The sequence below is a fragment of the Pinus tabuliformis genome, chromosome 2_2 (assembly GCF_031772625.1).
Source record: "Pinus tabuliformis cultivar Carrire ecotype Pingquan chromosome 2_2, CPIR1, whole genome shotgun sequence".
NCBI lineage: Eukaryota > Viridiplantae > Streptophyta > Pinopsida > Pinales > Pinaceae > Pinus > Pinus tabuliformis.
Window position 1 is genome coordinate 969,102,193 of NC_142300.1, and position 16,211 is coordinate 969,118,403.

The following is a 16,211-nucleotide window of genomic DNA, read 5'->3' on the forward strand; positions in this document are numbered from 1 at the left end:
CAACAAATTCTTTCTAATCTCCCCAATTTGATCAGAGGGACATGGAGTAATATTGCCTTTAATCCCTGCCAAGTGTTGTTTCAGCCTATGAATCCCCCCAGGACCTGACTTAATTTTCCTATGGCAAAACTTGCAACACATCTCACTATCAACCATTTCAACATATGCCCAAGCAGGATCTTTTGCTCTAGGTGCCATTTTTTGACTAGGAAAACAATCTGAAAATGAAAAAAATAAAATAAAATTGATTCAATGTTCATTTATTTGACTAAAAACACTCTCTAAGCTATCTTGATATGCACCTAAAATTTACTAAGTAAAAACAGATTTATAGAGGTGGAAAAAAATACCTCCAGGCACAAACTGCCTCCTCAAGCTTGCTCCAAGAATCAGCTCCTCAATGCTGCTCCAAATGGCTGCCCAAGAAGCTCCTCACTCCAGCTACAATGCTCCTCCAAGACTCCTCACTGCTGCTCCAAAACAAGCTCAAGAACTGCTCACTAACTCTCAAAGAAGACTCTCACTCAAATGCATAAGACTGCTGTGAGTGAAATGAGAGCATTTGGCTGTCTTAAATAGAGTTTGGGAGGGGGAAATGGACCCCAAAAGCATTTAACAATCTACCATTACCCTTTGGAATCCACAAACCCTACTTAACTTTACCAAATATCAGCAAAAAAATGATTTTTTTTTATAAAAATCGCTGCCCAGCCGTCCTTTTCATGACTCGGCCGAGTCAATACGGACCCGGCCGGGTTGACCGAGTCAGCTATGACTCGGTCAGCCGAGCTGGTTTGCTGGCCGGGTCATTGCGGAGGGGTTTGACTCGGTCCGAAACTGCCGTTTCGGTTTCAACTCGGCCGAGTTGTAAAACAATGCTTTGCACTAGATTCTTCAACATGGTATCAGAGTTAAGGTGACACATCAAGGAAAGGGCAACTCAAGAACACTCATCAAGGAGAAGCATCTACAAGGTTGAAGCATCAAGCCTAGAAGTCTCAATCACTTCAAGGACAAGAAGGGTATACAATCCATCATTCATCAAGGAGGTCTACAAAGCTAGAAGAAGAGCCTTACATAAAGGCACCTACAAAGAAGAGCAGATTGACGCAGAACCTACGTCAAGGCACAAGTCATCAAGCAAATCTCATCATCTAGCAAGTCCAGTTGGAGAAGGAAACTTGAAGAACATCAAGATCCAAGGAAGGCAAGTCATCAAGTCTTCAAGGAGGAAGCAAATCCACTACATCTCAAAATCTATCAAGTAAGTACATGTCCCCTTCTGAATATACATCAATGTCTTTTTGCAAGGAAAGCAATAAATTGATAGGTACCAATAACTTTCTTGCATGGAAGAAGAGGATTGATCTACTTCTCAAAGAGAATGAACTCCTAGAACATGTCAAAGGAAATATCACTATCCCTGCTAAGAAACAAACTCAAGCCTTAGCTAAGTACAATAAGGATGAGACAAGAGCTGAAAGGATTTTGATAGAATCAATCAACGACTCTCTCATTCCCTATGTATCCAAATTTGAGACATCAAAAGAAATTTATGATAAGCTAATAGAGCTATTCTTGGTATCCACAACCGGAGAAGTAATATCTCTAAGGAATGAACTGTACAAGATGAAGATAACAAAGGAAGGAATAGCTCCATACTTCATGAAAATCTATGAAATGAGAGATCAACTTCAAGAGCTTGGGGAAGTCATGTTTGACAGAGAGATGACAACTGTAGTACTCAATGCTCTACCTGAGGAGTGGGGAAACTTCACATCAATCATATATGCCAAGAAAGAGGCAACCACTCTCAGTGAAATGTGGTCTCTATGCAGGATAGAGGAAACTAGACTCAAGGCAAAGGAAGATGTGGGATCAAAGGAGCAAACATTTGCTACCATGGCCAAGAGAAAGGGTAAATTTGGCAAGTTTGGTCCACGAAGAACTAACAACAAAGACATGTCCAAAATCTAATGTTTTGGATGTCAAGAATATGGACACTACAAAAGGAATTGTCCTAAGCTTAAGAAGGACAACAACAACAAAAGAAAGAAGGAAGAAGCTCACATAACTCAAGAGGTGAAAGAAGAAGGAAAAAAGCAAAAGAAGGAAGATCCTCCGGATCTCTACTATGACTAGGTCAAACTCTTTACTTCTAGACTTCTTTCAAAGTTTTGAGTAGGATAGGAGCATGTAGGAATAAATTAAAATTGCATGGCTAGAAATATCCTCTAGAATCTAGAAGCATGATGTACATAGAGTTCTAGATACTCATGAAGATGTAGCATTTATGATAAGAACAAAAATACATGAGTAGAAATATCTTCTAGAATATAGGAGCATGTCAGATATAGCTCATGATATTCATGTAGAAGAAGCATACCTAGTATAGGACCTCATCCACGACGAAAGGAAAACTGATCATGATTAAGAATCTCAGAAGACCTCCATTATCAAAAAGAAAAGAAACATTTGCAAGGCAAGGATCTTTAAGATCCTATGATGGAATCTTCAAAAGAAGGTTCATGGACCAAAGCAAATGTCTCATTGGGAATCCCATTCATGGGATTCAAGAAAATGATGATATGCAGGCAAGCTAAGATGAAGCAAGAAGGGCCACACCAAGAACAACCAAATGAAGTTAAGATGATCAAAGGAGAATCAAGATGAGGTATGTATACATCAAAGGTTTAGTCATGTTATCATTTGTATATTATTGAGTCATGGGAATAGTTCTATAACATGATCAAGTATGAAAGAATCTCTTTCACCATAGACATGCTCGAAGGCATTCACTACATTGCAATGAAGATCAACAAAAGAATATGCTCACATAAGGAGCATAAAATTGATGACTAAGAAGCAAGAAGAAATGCTGACAAGTCCAGAAAGCAAGCAATGAAGGAATGCTCTCACAAGAAACATTAGATGGTTGACATATCTATTGAAGGCCTTGGAGATATGAAAGATGAAGACAACTGATTCTACTCTACAAAGATGTCGTGATGAGTAAGCCATCCAACAAAAGAAAAAGCAATGTTGAAGCAATATCAGGATGAAGTCATAATGGGCTACTAGGTCAAAGCATGTAAACAAGCAAGCACAATGAAGCATCCATGAGAAGAATATTCCGAAGCATGGACAAAAGGACAAAGGAGTAGCCAAGATGACAAGAAAACCTGATGTATGACATGAAAGCCACTTTCCATGAAGGAAGCAATGACATGACAAACCAGGGAGGAAAGTGATCGATGGATGGTGCCCTACCTAGAAGAAGTTCGAACAAAGACTCCATGACATCAAGAAAGGAAGGAGATCAAGCAGCTAAAGGACCCACAAAGAAGAAGCTGCTGATAAAGGAAAGAGTCCCCAGTTAAGAGGGAGCTCTGACAGGTCCTTGATCAAGAGGGAGTTTTTAATCCCCCCTAACTACAAAGGAGTGACAATTGTGTTTTCCATTTCATGGGTCATGCACTAGACTAGGACTAACAGTCGTAAGTCTAGATGAAGGCCATGAATGGAAATGTAGACACAAGATAGACACTACATTCTTGTCTTCACTTGGGAAGAAGGAATGGGAGGATTAGGTAATCATCTGGCATCCGATACTCTTTGAGGATGTGCAGGGCATCTAAGACAAGAGTAGGCAAGAGGACCGATATTCTTTGAGGGCTGGGAACGCAAGATAAAAGTAATCGTAGAAGGTCATACTCAGAGAACACCCGGGTGGGTATGTACCTTGAGAGACAATGATGAAGGTGTATATAATCATTGGTATCGCCAACATTGTAGCTCATGGTCTCGTAAAGAGATGGAGCTGTTAGTCAAGGCCTTGCACTATGACAATGCTGATGGATATGATGCTATAATAGATGGATTGCAAATTCGATTTCTCTTACGTGAATTCTTCAAGATTGATAATAGCCAAACACCTTGTAATGTTGTATGAATACCTCCCTAGTTAAGAGGGAGTGTTGAAGGAAATGTAACTAGGTTCGGTCTTCATAAATGTACTTTTGATATTTGTATTTATTCAAGAAAAGAAATATTATTTTTATAATATATGTCAATGAGTTTTTTGCTCATTGAAATAGGTCTAGCACTATTTAAAGTGCTATAGGTGAGTCAAATAGTCAAAAGAATAAGTTGAAGACCTTAAGGGCATGTTATACCTTGTATGTATATGTATTATGGTCAAGAGAATACCTCCAAGCAAAGTCACAAGCATCCTCCAAGCTACGACATCCTAAAAAGAAGAAATCCAAAGCATAAGAGCAGTCCTCAAAGTCGGCCTACAAATAATTGAGTAGTCGGCCTAAATGGAGGGACAATCCTCTATTTATAGAGGCTGTCCACTCCAATACAACACATTCATTCAAGCTCTGAAATCAGCGAGGAGATAAACCGAGAAAGGAAGTTAAAAGGGAAGTCTATAGGGTCTCCAAGGGCAGCGAGGAAGAAGGGTATACAACCAAAGTTAAGGAGACCGTTTCTAGGGAAACTACAACCACATGTGCGAGGATAAGGAAGATCGACTACGGTTATGACAACAGTCACTAACAACTCACCATATCTCATTGTTTAGGGTTCAAACCAAGCCTACAAGACCACTCTCTCAAGCAAAGGATCAAGGAAGAAAAGTGAAGGTAAGAGAGTTGTTCTAAGGCCAATTACAGTCACACGTGCAAGGGAAAAGAAGGCTTCCCTTGTTGTCATAACAACCCTCCCATTAAAGTCATACAAGAAAATTGATTGGTGAAAAGAGGAAAGGAACCATCATAGGAAAAGGGTTTCATCAAAGGTTTCTCCTCTAGAGCAAGTGCAACAAGGTTTACCAACAAGTTGAAAGAAGAACGAAGTGCAGGAAGGAGGAACAAAGTGCCGAAAGAAGGAAGTGCAGGGGAACAAAGTGCCAAAAGAAGGAAGTGCCGGGGAACAAAGTGCAGAAAGGAGAAAGGGCTTGACTTGTGCTTGGAGGATCTCTTTGTCAGGGGTCTAGGGTTTGGCATTGATCAATAGAAGCTTCAATAAGAGAAATTCACTAAAGGGTTTTCCTCTCAAGAGAAGAGAGGTTTTGGCCCTGGCAGAGAGCCAACATCTTGTGTTCTTGTTTTTTATGTTTTGGTAGCAGTTTGATGAAGTACACACATATGCACTAATAAGAAAAAGAAGAAAAAGCTAATAAGGAAAAGTCAAAATACTCCACAAATTGTTATCAAGTAACGAAGAATCACACTACACTACTTTGCCCTAGATTCTTCAACAAGTCACTGGGACTCCAACCTGTACACGGGTCATAAATTAATAAATTATAAATATTAAAATAAATAAATAATTATTTAATGAATTCAAAAAATTAATTGGAAATTTGGAATATTTAATTTTTAAGTTTTAACCTATTGCGTTTCTTGGTGTGTATTTTTTCAAATACACTCCAGTTGCGCTCGCATCCTGAGGAGCTACATGTTTGGCTGAGCACTTGAATGACAAGCCTTCGCAGATTGGGTACTCTGCCACCATAGCTTCAACACTATGCATCTACAACAAATAAGATAAACATAAGAAAAAATGAAATTTGGAAGTTGAAGCAAAGGATGAACTTATGAACTTGAAGAGATAATGAAATTTGAAACAAACTAAAACAGACCTGGCATTTTAATCTTCCTATCAACCACAACCATGTCAAAGCTAAATGTGCCACCTGCCATCTGTATACTCTTTTCTTTGGAGATTTTTTCACGTTCTGCTGGAGATGGCACCCTCCTCTGAATACAAGTGAAGAATCCATCCATGACCTTAACATCAAATAAGAAACCACAGGAGTAAGCAAATGCGGGGTTTAGATAGATCCCTGCAGCATGAATGGGATGATGGAGGGTATTGTTCTATCGCTCATCAATCACTTCCCATAGGAGGAGTTGTTTTTGAAACCCCTCATCCCCCCTATCATCATAGTAGGTCCGAATGGATTCTTTGGCCCTATCCATGGCCTGATACAAGTAGCCCATTGCGGGCTTGTTTCCATCAACTAATCGAAGAACCTTTACCAAAGGTTCAGTAATGCAGCACACCTCTTGCACTCCCACCTAGAAGCTCTCTTGGTATGAAACTAATTTGCATATGGCCTCTTCCTCTGGTTTGCGGCTAAATGCCAAAGCATGCCACTCATTTGAAAGAAACATTCTCTTCACATCCCACATAGAATTCAAGAGGGATTGAAGAGATATGAAACTAGTGGCAAACTGTGTAATCGCAGGGCGCACCAACTCCTTGTTGTTGGTGAATGTTCTCATCAAATGAAGCACAAATGCATGATTATATATAAATTTTGTAATGCTTTTTGATGAGTCAACAATATCCTCGACAAAAGGAAATTTTCCTATGTCCTCCAACATCAATCAATGTAGTTTGCAGCATAATGTGTCCAAAATAAGGTCGGATGCCTCTCCATAAGCATCTTGCCAGGAACAACATAATTTGCAACATTGTCCGTTATGACTTGGACAACATGTTCCGGACCCACCTCCAGAATGAACACATCCAAGAAATCACATAATAACCATGCATCTTTGATACGTGAAGATGCATCGATAGATTTCATAAACATTTGTCCCCTTGGGACAATTAACCAAGAAGTTTAAAAGGCTTCTACTCTTTTGATTGGTCCAACCATCTAACATCATAGTGCATTTTGTGCGTGCCCATGATGGCCTAAACTCCTCCAATCTCTTAGTGCAGTCAACCTTTTCATTTTGAAGAATGCGCCCTCTAAAGTCATCATAATAAGGGACTTTGTACCCTGGGCCAACAACTGCAATAGCATTTGCTGCAGGCTGGAAAAATGGGTTGTTCCTTGCAACGCTGAAAGGAATATCACTCCAAAGAAGAAACTTGCCCAACAACTTGTCAGCTTCTTCTTTTTCCTTTTTTTTAATAATTGAAGAGATAGATGGTTGTGAACCAAGTGTGGTTCTAGGAACAAAATATGATGAGGCAGCGATAGGGTTGGTTGTAGACACTGATGTTGAAGTAGAACCAATATCACTCTCATGTTCACCTCCCAATCCTGACACTCTACTCCCAGTTCCTGCTAGTTGATTCTTCAGAGCTGCATTGGACAATTTGGTTTGCTTAATTTCTTCCAATGATCTGAGGGCTCTTAGGATGATTTCTGGATTTGTATTTGTGCAAGGCCCTACCTCATGTCGAGGGATTTGTGCAAGGTGATACTTCAATCTGTATACCCTCCCTGTCATATGATGCCCACATAACTTGCAAGTCAAGTTTGATTTGTCAACCCCTCCATTAGGGTCACCAAATTTCCACAGAGGGTTCAATTTCCTTGGCATGTTTGTAACTTTGTTGAACTCTTGAGTTTTAATGTAAAATGAAGTTTGAAGTTGAACCTAGGGTACAAGAAGAATTGCAAGTTAAAAAAATAAAAATAAAATTTACATACAACACATTGAATTTTTGACAAAAAATACCTCAACTCAATGCCACAATAATGGAAAAAATACACATTCAAACCTAAGCAAAAATGATGGAAAAAAACTAGGGCACAAGAAGAAATTAAACCTATAAACCCAACAATCAAGTTTTTGCATTTTTGACAAAAATGAACTCTTTCCACTATATGCAACAAAAATGAAAAAAAAAAAATACAATCAAATCCACTAAAAAATCATTGAAAATAAATGGGTTATAGAAACCCAAGCAAAAGAAAGGAAAAGATAAAAAAAGGGCCAAATTTGATGCCCATATCTGGAAACCACTCTTTGATGAAGAAACTTGGTCCAAACTCGATTTTTTCTTGCTTGGGATGCTAAATTCTTTCACTTTTCTCCTCTCTTGCCCTTGAAGATGACTTCTTCTACTCCTCAGCTCTCAATCTTGCCCTTTGTCTGAAAAGAATGATAAAAAAACCTAAAAACGAACTTAAAAACTCGTTGTTTTCCGCCGCCATGATTATTACCCATAGGATCGTGATTATTTCGAAAAAATGGCGATTTTTTGAAAATAAAAAAATTGCCGAAAAAATCGGTGATTATATCGGCTCAGCGAAAAAATCACGATTTAATCGCGATGTTCGCAACACTGGCAGTAACAGCGCATGGGAAGACGCAGGGTCGATTTTTTAGCAGATTGATTAAGCAAAATTACTCCAAGCCGATTTCCTTCAGGGGTTGATTTCCAGGTGGCCGAATTCATCCTGTGGGGGCCGAGTTACAGGTTCTAGTTATTGCATTTTTCCTTGTATCTCTGTGGGTCGAAAACCTAGATTTTCCAAATTAATAGATGACGGAGAATTGTTGTGGGTGAATTATTTTTACAATGTCTGATTGATCTCTCTGATTTAAATCCTGCTGCATATGTATTTCTAGATGTTAAAAATACCATTGATTTTATTTTTTCAGTATATCAGAATTTATTTTGCTAGATAAATAAATTGTTGGGAATAAAATTAATTGTTATGAGAAAATAAATCTGGGTTGGTATTTGGAAATTTATCATGGTATTAGAAGTTTCTAGATAACTATAAGAGAGAGATTCAAGATTACGAGGGTTTGCAACAATGAGTGTCTCTTTATTACAACCATAGAATTACTTTTAAATTTTGTGGCCATGGTTGATTTGTGAAGGTAACATCACTAAGTAGTTTGCAATATCAGGACAGGTTGAATGGGGCCGCTGATTTCAGTACATGGAAGGAGCGAATTACCATGATTTTGAAGATGAATGGTTTGTGGGATATTGGTTCCTTCACATCCAAACCTTGCAGCATAGCATAATCTTAAAGATATGAAAGCAAGGTGTATAACTTTGGATGGTGTGAGGGATCACATAATTCCTCACATATCAGGGAAGGACACCGAACGTCAGATGTGGATAGCTTTGACTGGTCTTTATCAGAGAACGAATGAAAACAGGAAAATGGTGCTACAAGAGAAATTAAACAACATCAGGATGAATAGCTCTGAGACTGTAACATCTTACCTCATGAGGATCCAACAGGTTCGTGATGAGCTTGCAGCTATTGGGGAAATTGTGATTTGGAGCTGGTGAAAGTTGCTTTGAAGGGTTGCATTAAGAATTCGTCCACCTTTGTAGATGGGATCCTTGCTAGGCAACAACTTCCTGATTGGAACCAGCTGTGGGATGATTCCATTTAGAAGGATATCAAGGAAAACTTGCTGATCGGAGGACAACGAAAGGGTACTAAGGAGAAAGATGAGCTTGCTCTTGTTCACAAGTGAAAAAGGGCAAACGAAATGCCAAGCAAAACAATAGTGAAGGAGGGCCTTCACAAATAAAAAGGAGAAGGACATGAGCAAAGTCAAGTGCTTTGCTTGTCACATGTTAGGCATTTTTCTAGTTAGTGTACAAACAAGAAGGGCAAGGGAAAGACAACTACGACAACCACTACACAAATGGAAGAGATTAAGGTGTTGAGATCAGATAATGGGGGCGAGTATACCTCCAATGAGTTCTAGGATCTTTGGCTCTACTTTCTGAAGACCAAGGATGAGGTCTTCAATTGTTTTCAAGAGTTCAAAGCTCTTGTGGAGAACCAGACTGGAAAGAAGATTAAGGTGTTGAGATCAGATAATGGGGGCGAGTATACCTCTAATGAGTTCTAGGATTTTTGCTTGGAAGCAGATATTAAGGAGGAGCTCACGGTACCTTACAATCCTTAACAAAATGGGGTTGCCAAGAGGTAGAACAAGACCATAATGGAGGCAACGAGGGCAATGATCTATGGTTAAGAATTGCCTATGTTTTTGTGGGCGGAGTCTTGCAATACAGTTGTGTATGCGCAGAACATGAGTCCCCACAAGATATTGGACATCTTCGATAGTCTAGTTTATGTCCATGTTCCCATAGAGAAGAGGACTAAGTTGGAGCCCTTGTCAGATAGGGGTATATTTGTGGGCTATAGTGAGGTCTCAAAGGCCAACTGAGTCTACATTCTAGGATAGAGGGAAGTGATCTTGAGTCGGTATGTCAGATTTGATGAGGACATGACCCTTAGGAGATCTCATGAGAAAGAGCCAAAAATGGTAAAGGATTGGGAGCGAAAAGCTCCGAAGGCTGAGTAGGGACCAACAATAGGGACGCAGTTTGTGGATCTGGAGGATGAGCTAGATATTCCTTTGAGCTCTATCAAGAGGAGGCTAAGATGGGGCCGAGCAGGCCTTGAGGGATGCTGAGGAGCATGTGGAAGCTCCTAGCAACACATTTAGGCAGGGCAAACCACTGACAAGATTTTCTAGTTATTTGGCATTGTCGAGCAACGTTAGTGAGTCCGAGCCTTCCACTTTTGAGGAGGCTATAAATGAGCAGGTCTAGAGGGATGCCATGGTGGATTATAGCTCCATCATGAGTAATGATGTATGGGACATAGTGCCGAGACAGGGAGGAAAGTTTGTGGTCACTTCTCCTCGATGGATCTATAAGATCAAATATGCAACTAATGGCAGTGTTGAGAAGTACAAAGTGAGGTTCATGGCGAGAGGGTTCTCCCAAAAGGAGGGAGTGGATTAGGACTAGACATTCGCACCTGTCGCTAGATATGCATCCATTAGAGTAGTTATATGCCCATCGCTTCAGAGATGTCGTGGAGGATACATCAAATGGATGTGAAGACTACTTTCCTCAATGGGGTGATTGAGGAGGATGTGTATATTGAGCAACCACAAGGATTTGAGGTGCATGGGAGAGAGTCTCATGTATGTAGGTTGAAGAAGGCCCTTTATGGGCTGAAGCATGCTCCACACGCATGGTACGCCAGAATCGATGACTATATTCTTGGTTTGGGCTTCACCAAGAGTGAGGTCGGTTCCAACTTGTACTATGTACTTGTTGAGGGTGAGCTGCTCACCTTAGTACTTTATTTGGACAATCTATTTTTGATAGGATCGGAGAAGCTCAGAAGGATGTACGAGGAGGATTTTGCTTCAAAGTTTGAGATGAAGGACATTGGTTTGATGCACTACTTTTTGGGATTGGAGATGTGGTAGCAGCAAGGAGAGCTTTTTCCATCTTGAGGAGGTTCAAGATGGAGGATTGCAGGCCTATATCTACACCGATGATCACTAACTTGAAGCTAAGTGCTTTTAAAGGCAAGTTGGTGGATCCCACACTGCATAGGTCGTTGATAGGTTCCTTGATGTATTTGGTCAACACTAGGCCAAATATATATTTTGCTATGAACATACTCAGCCAGTTCATGGTGGAGCCGAGACAGGTTCATTGGGTGGCAGTGAAGCATGTGCTGAGATACCTGTGAGGTATGGTGGACTTTGGACTGAGGTATGTCACTGTTGGAGGAGTGGAGCTGTAGGGGCACACAAATTCTGGTTGGGCAAGGAGTGTTGTGGACAGAAAATTCACGTCTGGTTGTTGCTTCAACTTGGGAACAACTATGATCTCATGGTATAGCAAGAAGTAACAATTAGTGGCACTTTGTTCAGTAGAGGCAGAGTACATGGCAGCGAGTTTGGCGAGCTATGAGGGCTTCACAAGATGCTTGCAGGACTATTTGATTTGCAGACGAGGCTAATGATGATTCATTATGATAATTAGAGTTGCATCAAGCTCTCTGAGAATCCCGTGTTTCATGATCAGTCCAAGCACATCAATATCAGATTTCACTTCATCAGAGAAAGGGTCCAGATAGGTGTTGTGAGATTATAGTACTTTTCTATAGAGGAGTAGGTGGCTATGAAAATTTCATCTATTACAACGACTGAAAATTATTCTCCTAGTTCACAATTTAATTATGCAGTTTATTTGCTACAACAAACAATGAATAAAATAACAATTGCAATTTTCACCACAAAAATTCTGCAGAAAATAAAACACCGGAAACTGAGAAATTCTAGCACACACAAGAATTTTAACACTGTTATTTTTGGACAATTGCCCTTGGAAAATCCCAACTTGGGAAAAGCAGTGGACCAGATGAGAGTTTTATTATTATTCTTTAGCGACAAATGTGAGTACAATAATGTGGATGCTCTATTGACAATCCAATCTAAGAGAAATATTGGCAAAATTATTGTGAGGATTTCTCCTCACCCCACAGTTGATTTGTCTCTGTAATTGCCTTCCCAGCCTCACACAAATCCTTTTGCGTCAACCTTTGCGCAAAGCTTGCGCAATCTCTACTGTAGCTACTCCTGGAAGATTCTAAAATCAACGGTTTTGTCTGCCTTTGGCTCTAGAATTGATTCACTAGCTCATTTGATCAAAATCCCGGCCTTCAGCTGCTGAATAACTAGCTCATCCAGCTAGATCATACTATTTTGCTACTATGCCTGCACAGTCCTTGGAATTTCGCACTCCCGCTCACTGCCTCTTCCAGAACTGGAAGACTTCTTCCGGAAATGCTGCTGACCTCCTCTGCCATCTGCTACTCACCCTCTGGCTTAATCTTCTCTGCTGGAACTCTGCTACTGAGAAAATCAAACTGCTTGGGCAACTGAGTATCTGCACTTGTGTGTTCTCCATTTACTCGTCGACCTCTTCTTATAATCTCCGGTTGGGACCCAACAACCAAGATTAAAACATAATCAATGGCTGAGATTATTTATGGATCGATCTATGTGAGTTTCTAGATAATTCACACCTTTCTCAATTAATTCTGATTAATTAACTCCTTTTCTTAAGTTTAAACTTAGGAAATAATTAAAAATAGGCTAATAATCTAATTGAGACACTTCTAGGTGGAATTTCCAGAAACGATTTTTGGGTTATGGAGAACTCCTGTGTTTTAACCTCTCCACAACGTTTTGAAACTAGAACACCTCTAATGTTACAAAAACTAACACTCCCTCTTAGCGAGGAAGGTGTTCTCTCTAGTGCTGCACACCCTGCCACAATACCTTGTCTCTGTACCATCCTTTGTCACGCTACTAATGTTTGGCCACTGCCCACCAACCACTGCGCAACTTTGATGCTGCATCTGTGCTGCTAACACTGCCATACTGTTGCCAACTTTGCATCTGCATTGAAGCTCCCTCTCAACTGAGAAGCATCCTAAATATTCTGTTCTTGCTACTGAAATGGGTTCTTTGCCATGCCTATTTGTTCTCTGAAGTAGACGAACTTAGCTCTTCCTAGAGCTTTCGTGAGTATGTCTGCAACCTGCTCATTTGTGGGAACATATTGTAGTTGGACCGCTTTGCGCTGCACACAATCTTTGATGAAATGATACTGAATATCTATGTGTTTCAACCTGTCATGAAACACCGGATACTTAGAGAGATTGATGCAACTTTGATTATCACAATAAACACTCGTCGCTTCCATCCTCTGCTTGAACAAGGTTAGAAGCAGCTTCCAAAACCATATAGCTTAACACGTAGCTGTGCTTGTTGCCATATACTCAACTTCTGCATGTGAAAATTCCTACAACTGGAATCCTGTTGTAGCAACTGAAAATTATTCTTCTAATTGTTAATTAATTTAACAATTTCTTTGCTACGACAAATACATAATAAATCACACTGCAACCTTCACAAATAAAACTGCGGAAATAAATAGCGCTGGAAACTGAGAAAATACTAGCGCACTCACAATAAAAATGACATCGTTATTTTTGGACAAAAGTCCCCGGAAAAACCCAACTTGGGAAAATTGATGCAACAACTGAGGGTTTTTATTATTAAGCAGCAGTGAAAATCCGAGTACAATCTGGATGCACAAACTGACAATCCATTACAAGAGAAACTAGCCACAAAAATTAGTGAGGCAAATTATGTCTCACCTGGCATTGATCCAACTCCAAAACTGGCTCTGAATGGGCTCCACGAAACCCCTGCATCAAGTCTGCACAACCACTGGTACACTTTGCCTAGAATTGCAATTGAAAAAGCCGTCTACCCAATCCAACCTCTGAGAATGACTCATTGGTCCTTTCTGGAAATCTTCCTGGCCTCCAGCAACTGAATCGACTCTCTGTCTAGCCAAATCGAATTGCTGCCTCTGAAGCTTCTGTGCTGCCTTTGTGCAACCTCACTGAGGAAACTCGGTCCTCCTGTAGCTGACTCTCCAGATCTGGAAAATCTCCTTCGGACTCATTGTCCTTACTCCTCACTCATTGCTTCGATTTTTGGCTCTCCAACAACTGACTATTGCTACTCTGGAAATCGATCTGCCAAGGAAATTGAAGTTTTGGTGTTCTGGCGTGTCTTCTCCAAGTGCCCATCAACTTCCTCTTATAATCCACTGTTGGAGCACCAACCACCAAGATTAAAACTTAATCAATTGCTAGGATCACCTTGGAGTCTATCCGCGTGAGTTTCTAGATGATTCTCACCTTATCTCATTTAATACTGATTAATTAACCATATTCCCTAAGTTTAGACTTAGGAAATATTAAAAAACGACTAATAATTTCCAAAAATGATTTCTGGGTTTTGGAGAACTCATGTATTCTAGCCTCTCCACCAAATTTCGTGGCTAGAACACATCGATGCTACAAAAACTCACACTCCCTCTTAGTGAGGATTGTGTTCTCTCCAACTAGTCCTCAACAATTCATGCTGCAATCTGCTACAACACCCTGCTTCTGTATCACCTCTGTATGCTCCTGATGTTTGGCCATACTGCCCACCAACTGCTACGCAACTTTGATGTTGCCTCTGTGCTGCTGCTGACATTGCCATACTGCTGCCAACACTATATCTGCATTGCAACTCTCTCTCATCTGTTGTTGCTGTAATTGCAACTATTGCAACTGCAACTACTGCAACTGAGAAGCATCCAAAATCCTGAATCAACTGTGTTCAGTATGATGCATCTGTCTCCTGAGTCCTGACTGCTACTAGCCTTTGCACTGTCAATGAAGTATATGCGCTGCTGCTGACTCTGCACTGCGTTCCTCAGTATCTGACTGCTACTAGTTTGCAACTGTCACTCTGGTTCTGATTGCATCAATTGCCATTGATACATCCTGCTATTGAATACTGCGGGCCCCTGTAGCAAGGTAATGATCCATGAGGTGGACTCCTCAAGGATCTTGCCCAATCTCTGTAGCTCTCTAGGGCTACAACTCCAAGTCACCCCACCTCACTCCTGGAGGTATGGCTGCCATCATCATGAAGTCTTCCTCCAACCTGGAGGACAACTTGTTGATCTCAGCTGACGCTGCCTGCTGGTCCTGTTTCACTTGTCCTTGGTACACTGGTCTTGCTTCACCATGCCTAAGGAAACACTTGTCCTTGGTACACTTTTTTAACACTTTCCATAATCCATTCATCATGAACAAAATATACTTCCCAATTTATGGACCAAACATGATATCATTACTATGTCATAACACATCCCAAAAGCTGATCCCATTTTATACTCTACATTTCCATAGTACAGTATAGTGCTTCATTTCTTCCGTTAAAACAAATTCTCATGGCTATGGTGTTCCAAAAGTTTCTTTTCAATTTTAAGTTCTGGTGAGAAAGATGCAGTTTATTTTTATGTGCAGTGCAACATGTCAGATTTATAGTGCACCTTTCCTATTTTATAGTTGCAAAAGAGTAACTACTTTCATTTCCCTTTCAAAAGAACCTGAACTGAATCTAGCATGTTCAGTAATGTAGAGAGGATTGTGTATTTGTGATTGAATAATTTTAATCAGTTGCAGCTAATTTCTTTGTCGTAAAACACTAAAGCAAGAAGCAGAGTGAAAAGCCAAACATGCATAAATTAGAGTATTGTTATGATCACCAGCTTAAAATGTTGAGTAATAAATGGCTGTTCCACTTGCTGACAAATACTTTGAGACATGTTGTCAGGTTTTATCACTCTTTTTCTGCTGGTTACTCTTTTAGGAATCAGTATGGCAGCAGGGATCTTGTCACTAGCAGTACGTTCTTCTCTTCATATCCTCTATTTCATTTTGCTGTTGATTTATATTCTAACCTTTACAGTATTTCTTAGCAACAAAAGTCCATGTATCTCAATTTTTATTGCCTGCTACGTTTTTCCTCTGCCTTAGAGGGAAATGGTTTCTTAGAAGGTGTGTCATTTTTCCTTCTTGACAGGGATCGGTTTATGTACGCAAAACTTAATTGCATGGAAAACAACTGATCATATCTTAAGATATACAGCTGGACGAGTCATCACTTTAGCCTTTATTTAATCCTTGAGCAAAGCATATGTTTGGGGGTTAGGGCATCACACACACCTGTAGATAGATCAGAAAG

General features: G+C 40.1%; 1 protein-coding gene across 1 annotated transcript in view; it reads left to right on the forward strand.

The window, feature by feature from the left end:
- Positions 1 to 16,211, forward strand: part of LOC149196459 (delta(14)-sterol reductase-like) — a 280,806-nt gene that overhangs the window by 32,731 nt on the left and 231,864 nt on the right. Inside the window, exon 3 of the mRNA XM_089405570.1 lies at positions 15,801 to 15,871. Within this exon, the coding sequence (XP_089261696.1) occupies positions 15,801 to 15,871 (71 nt within the window). The remainder of the gene's footprint in view (positions 1 to 15,800; positions 15,872 to 16,211) is intronic.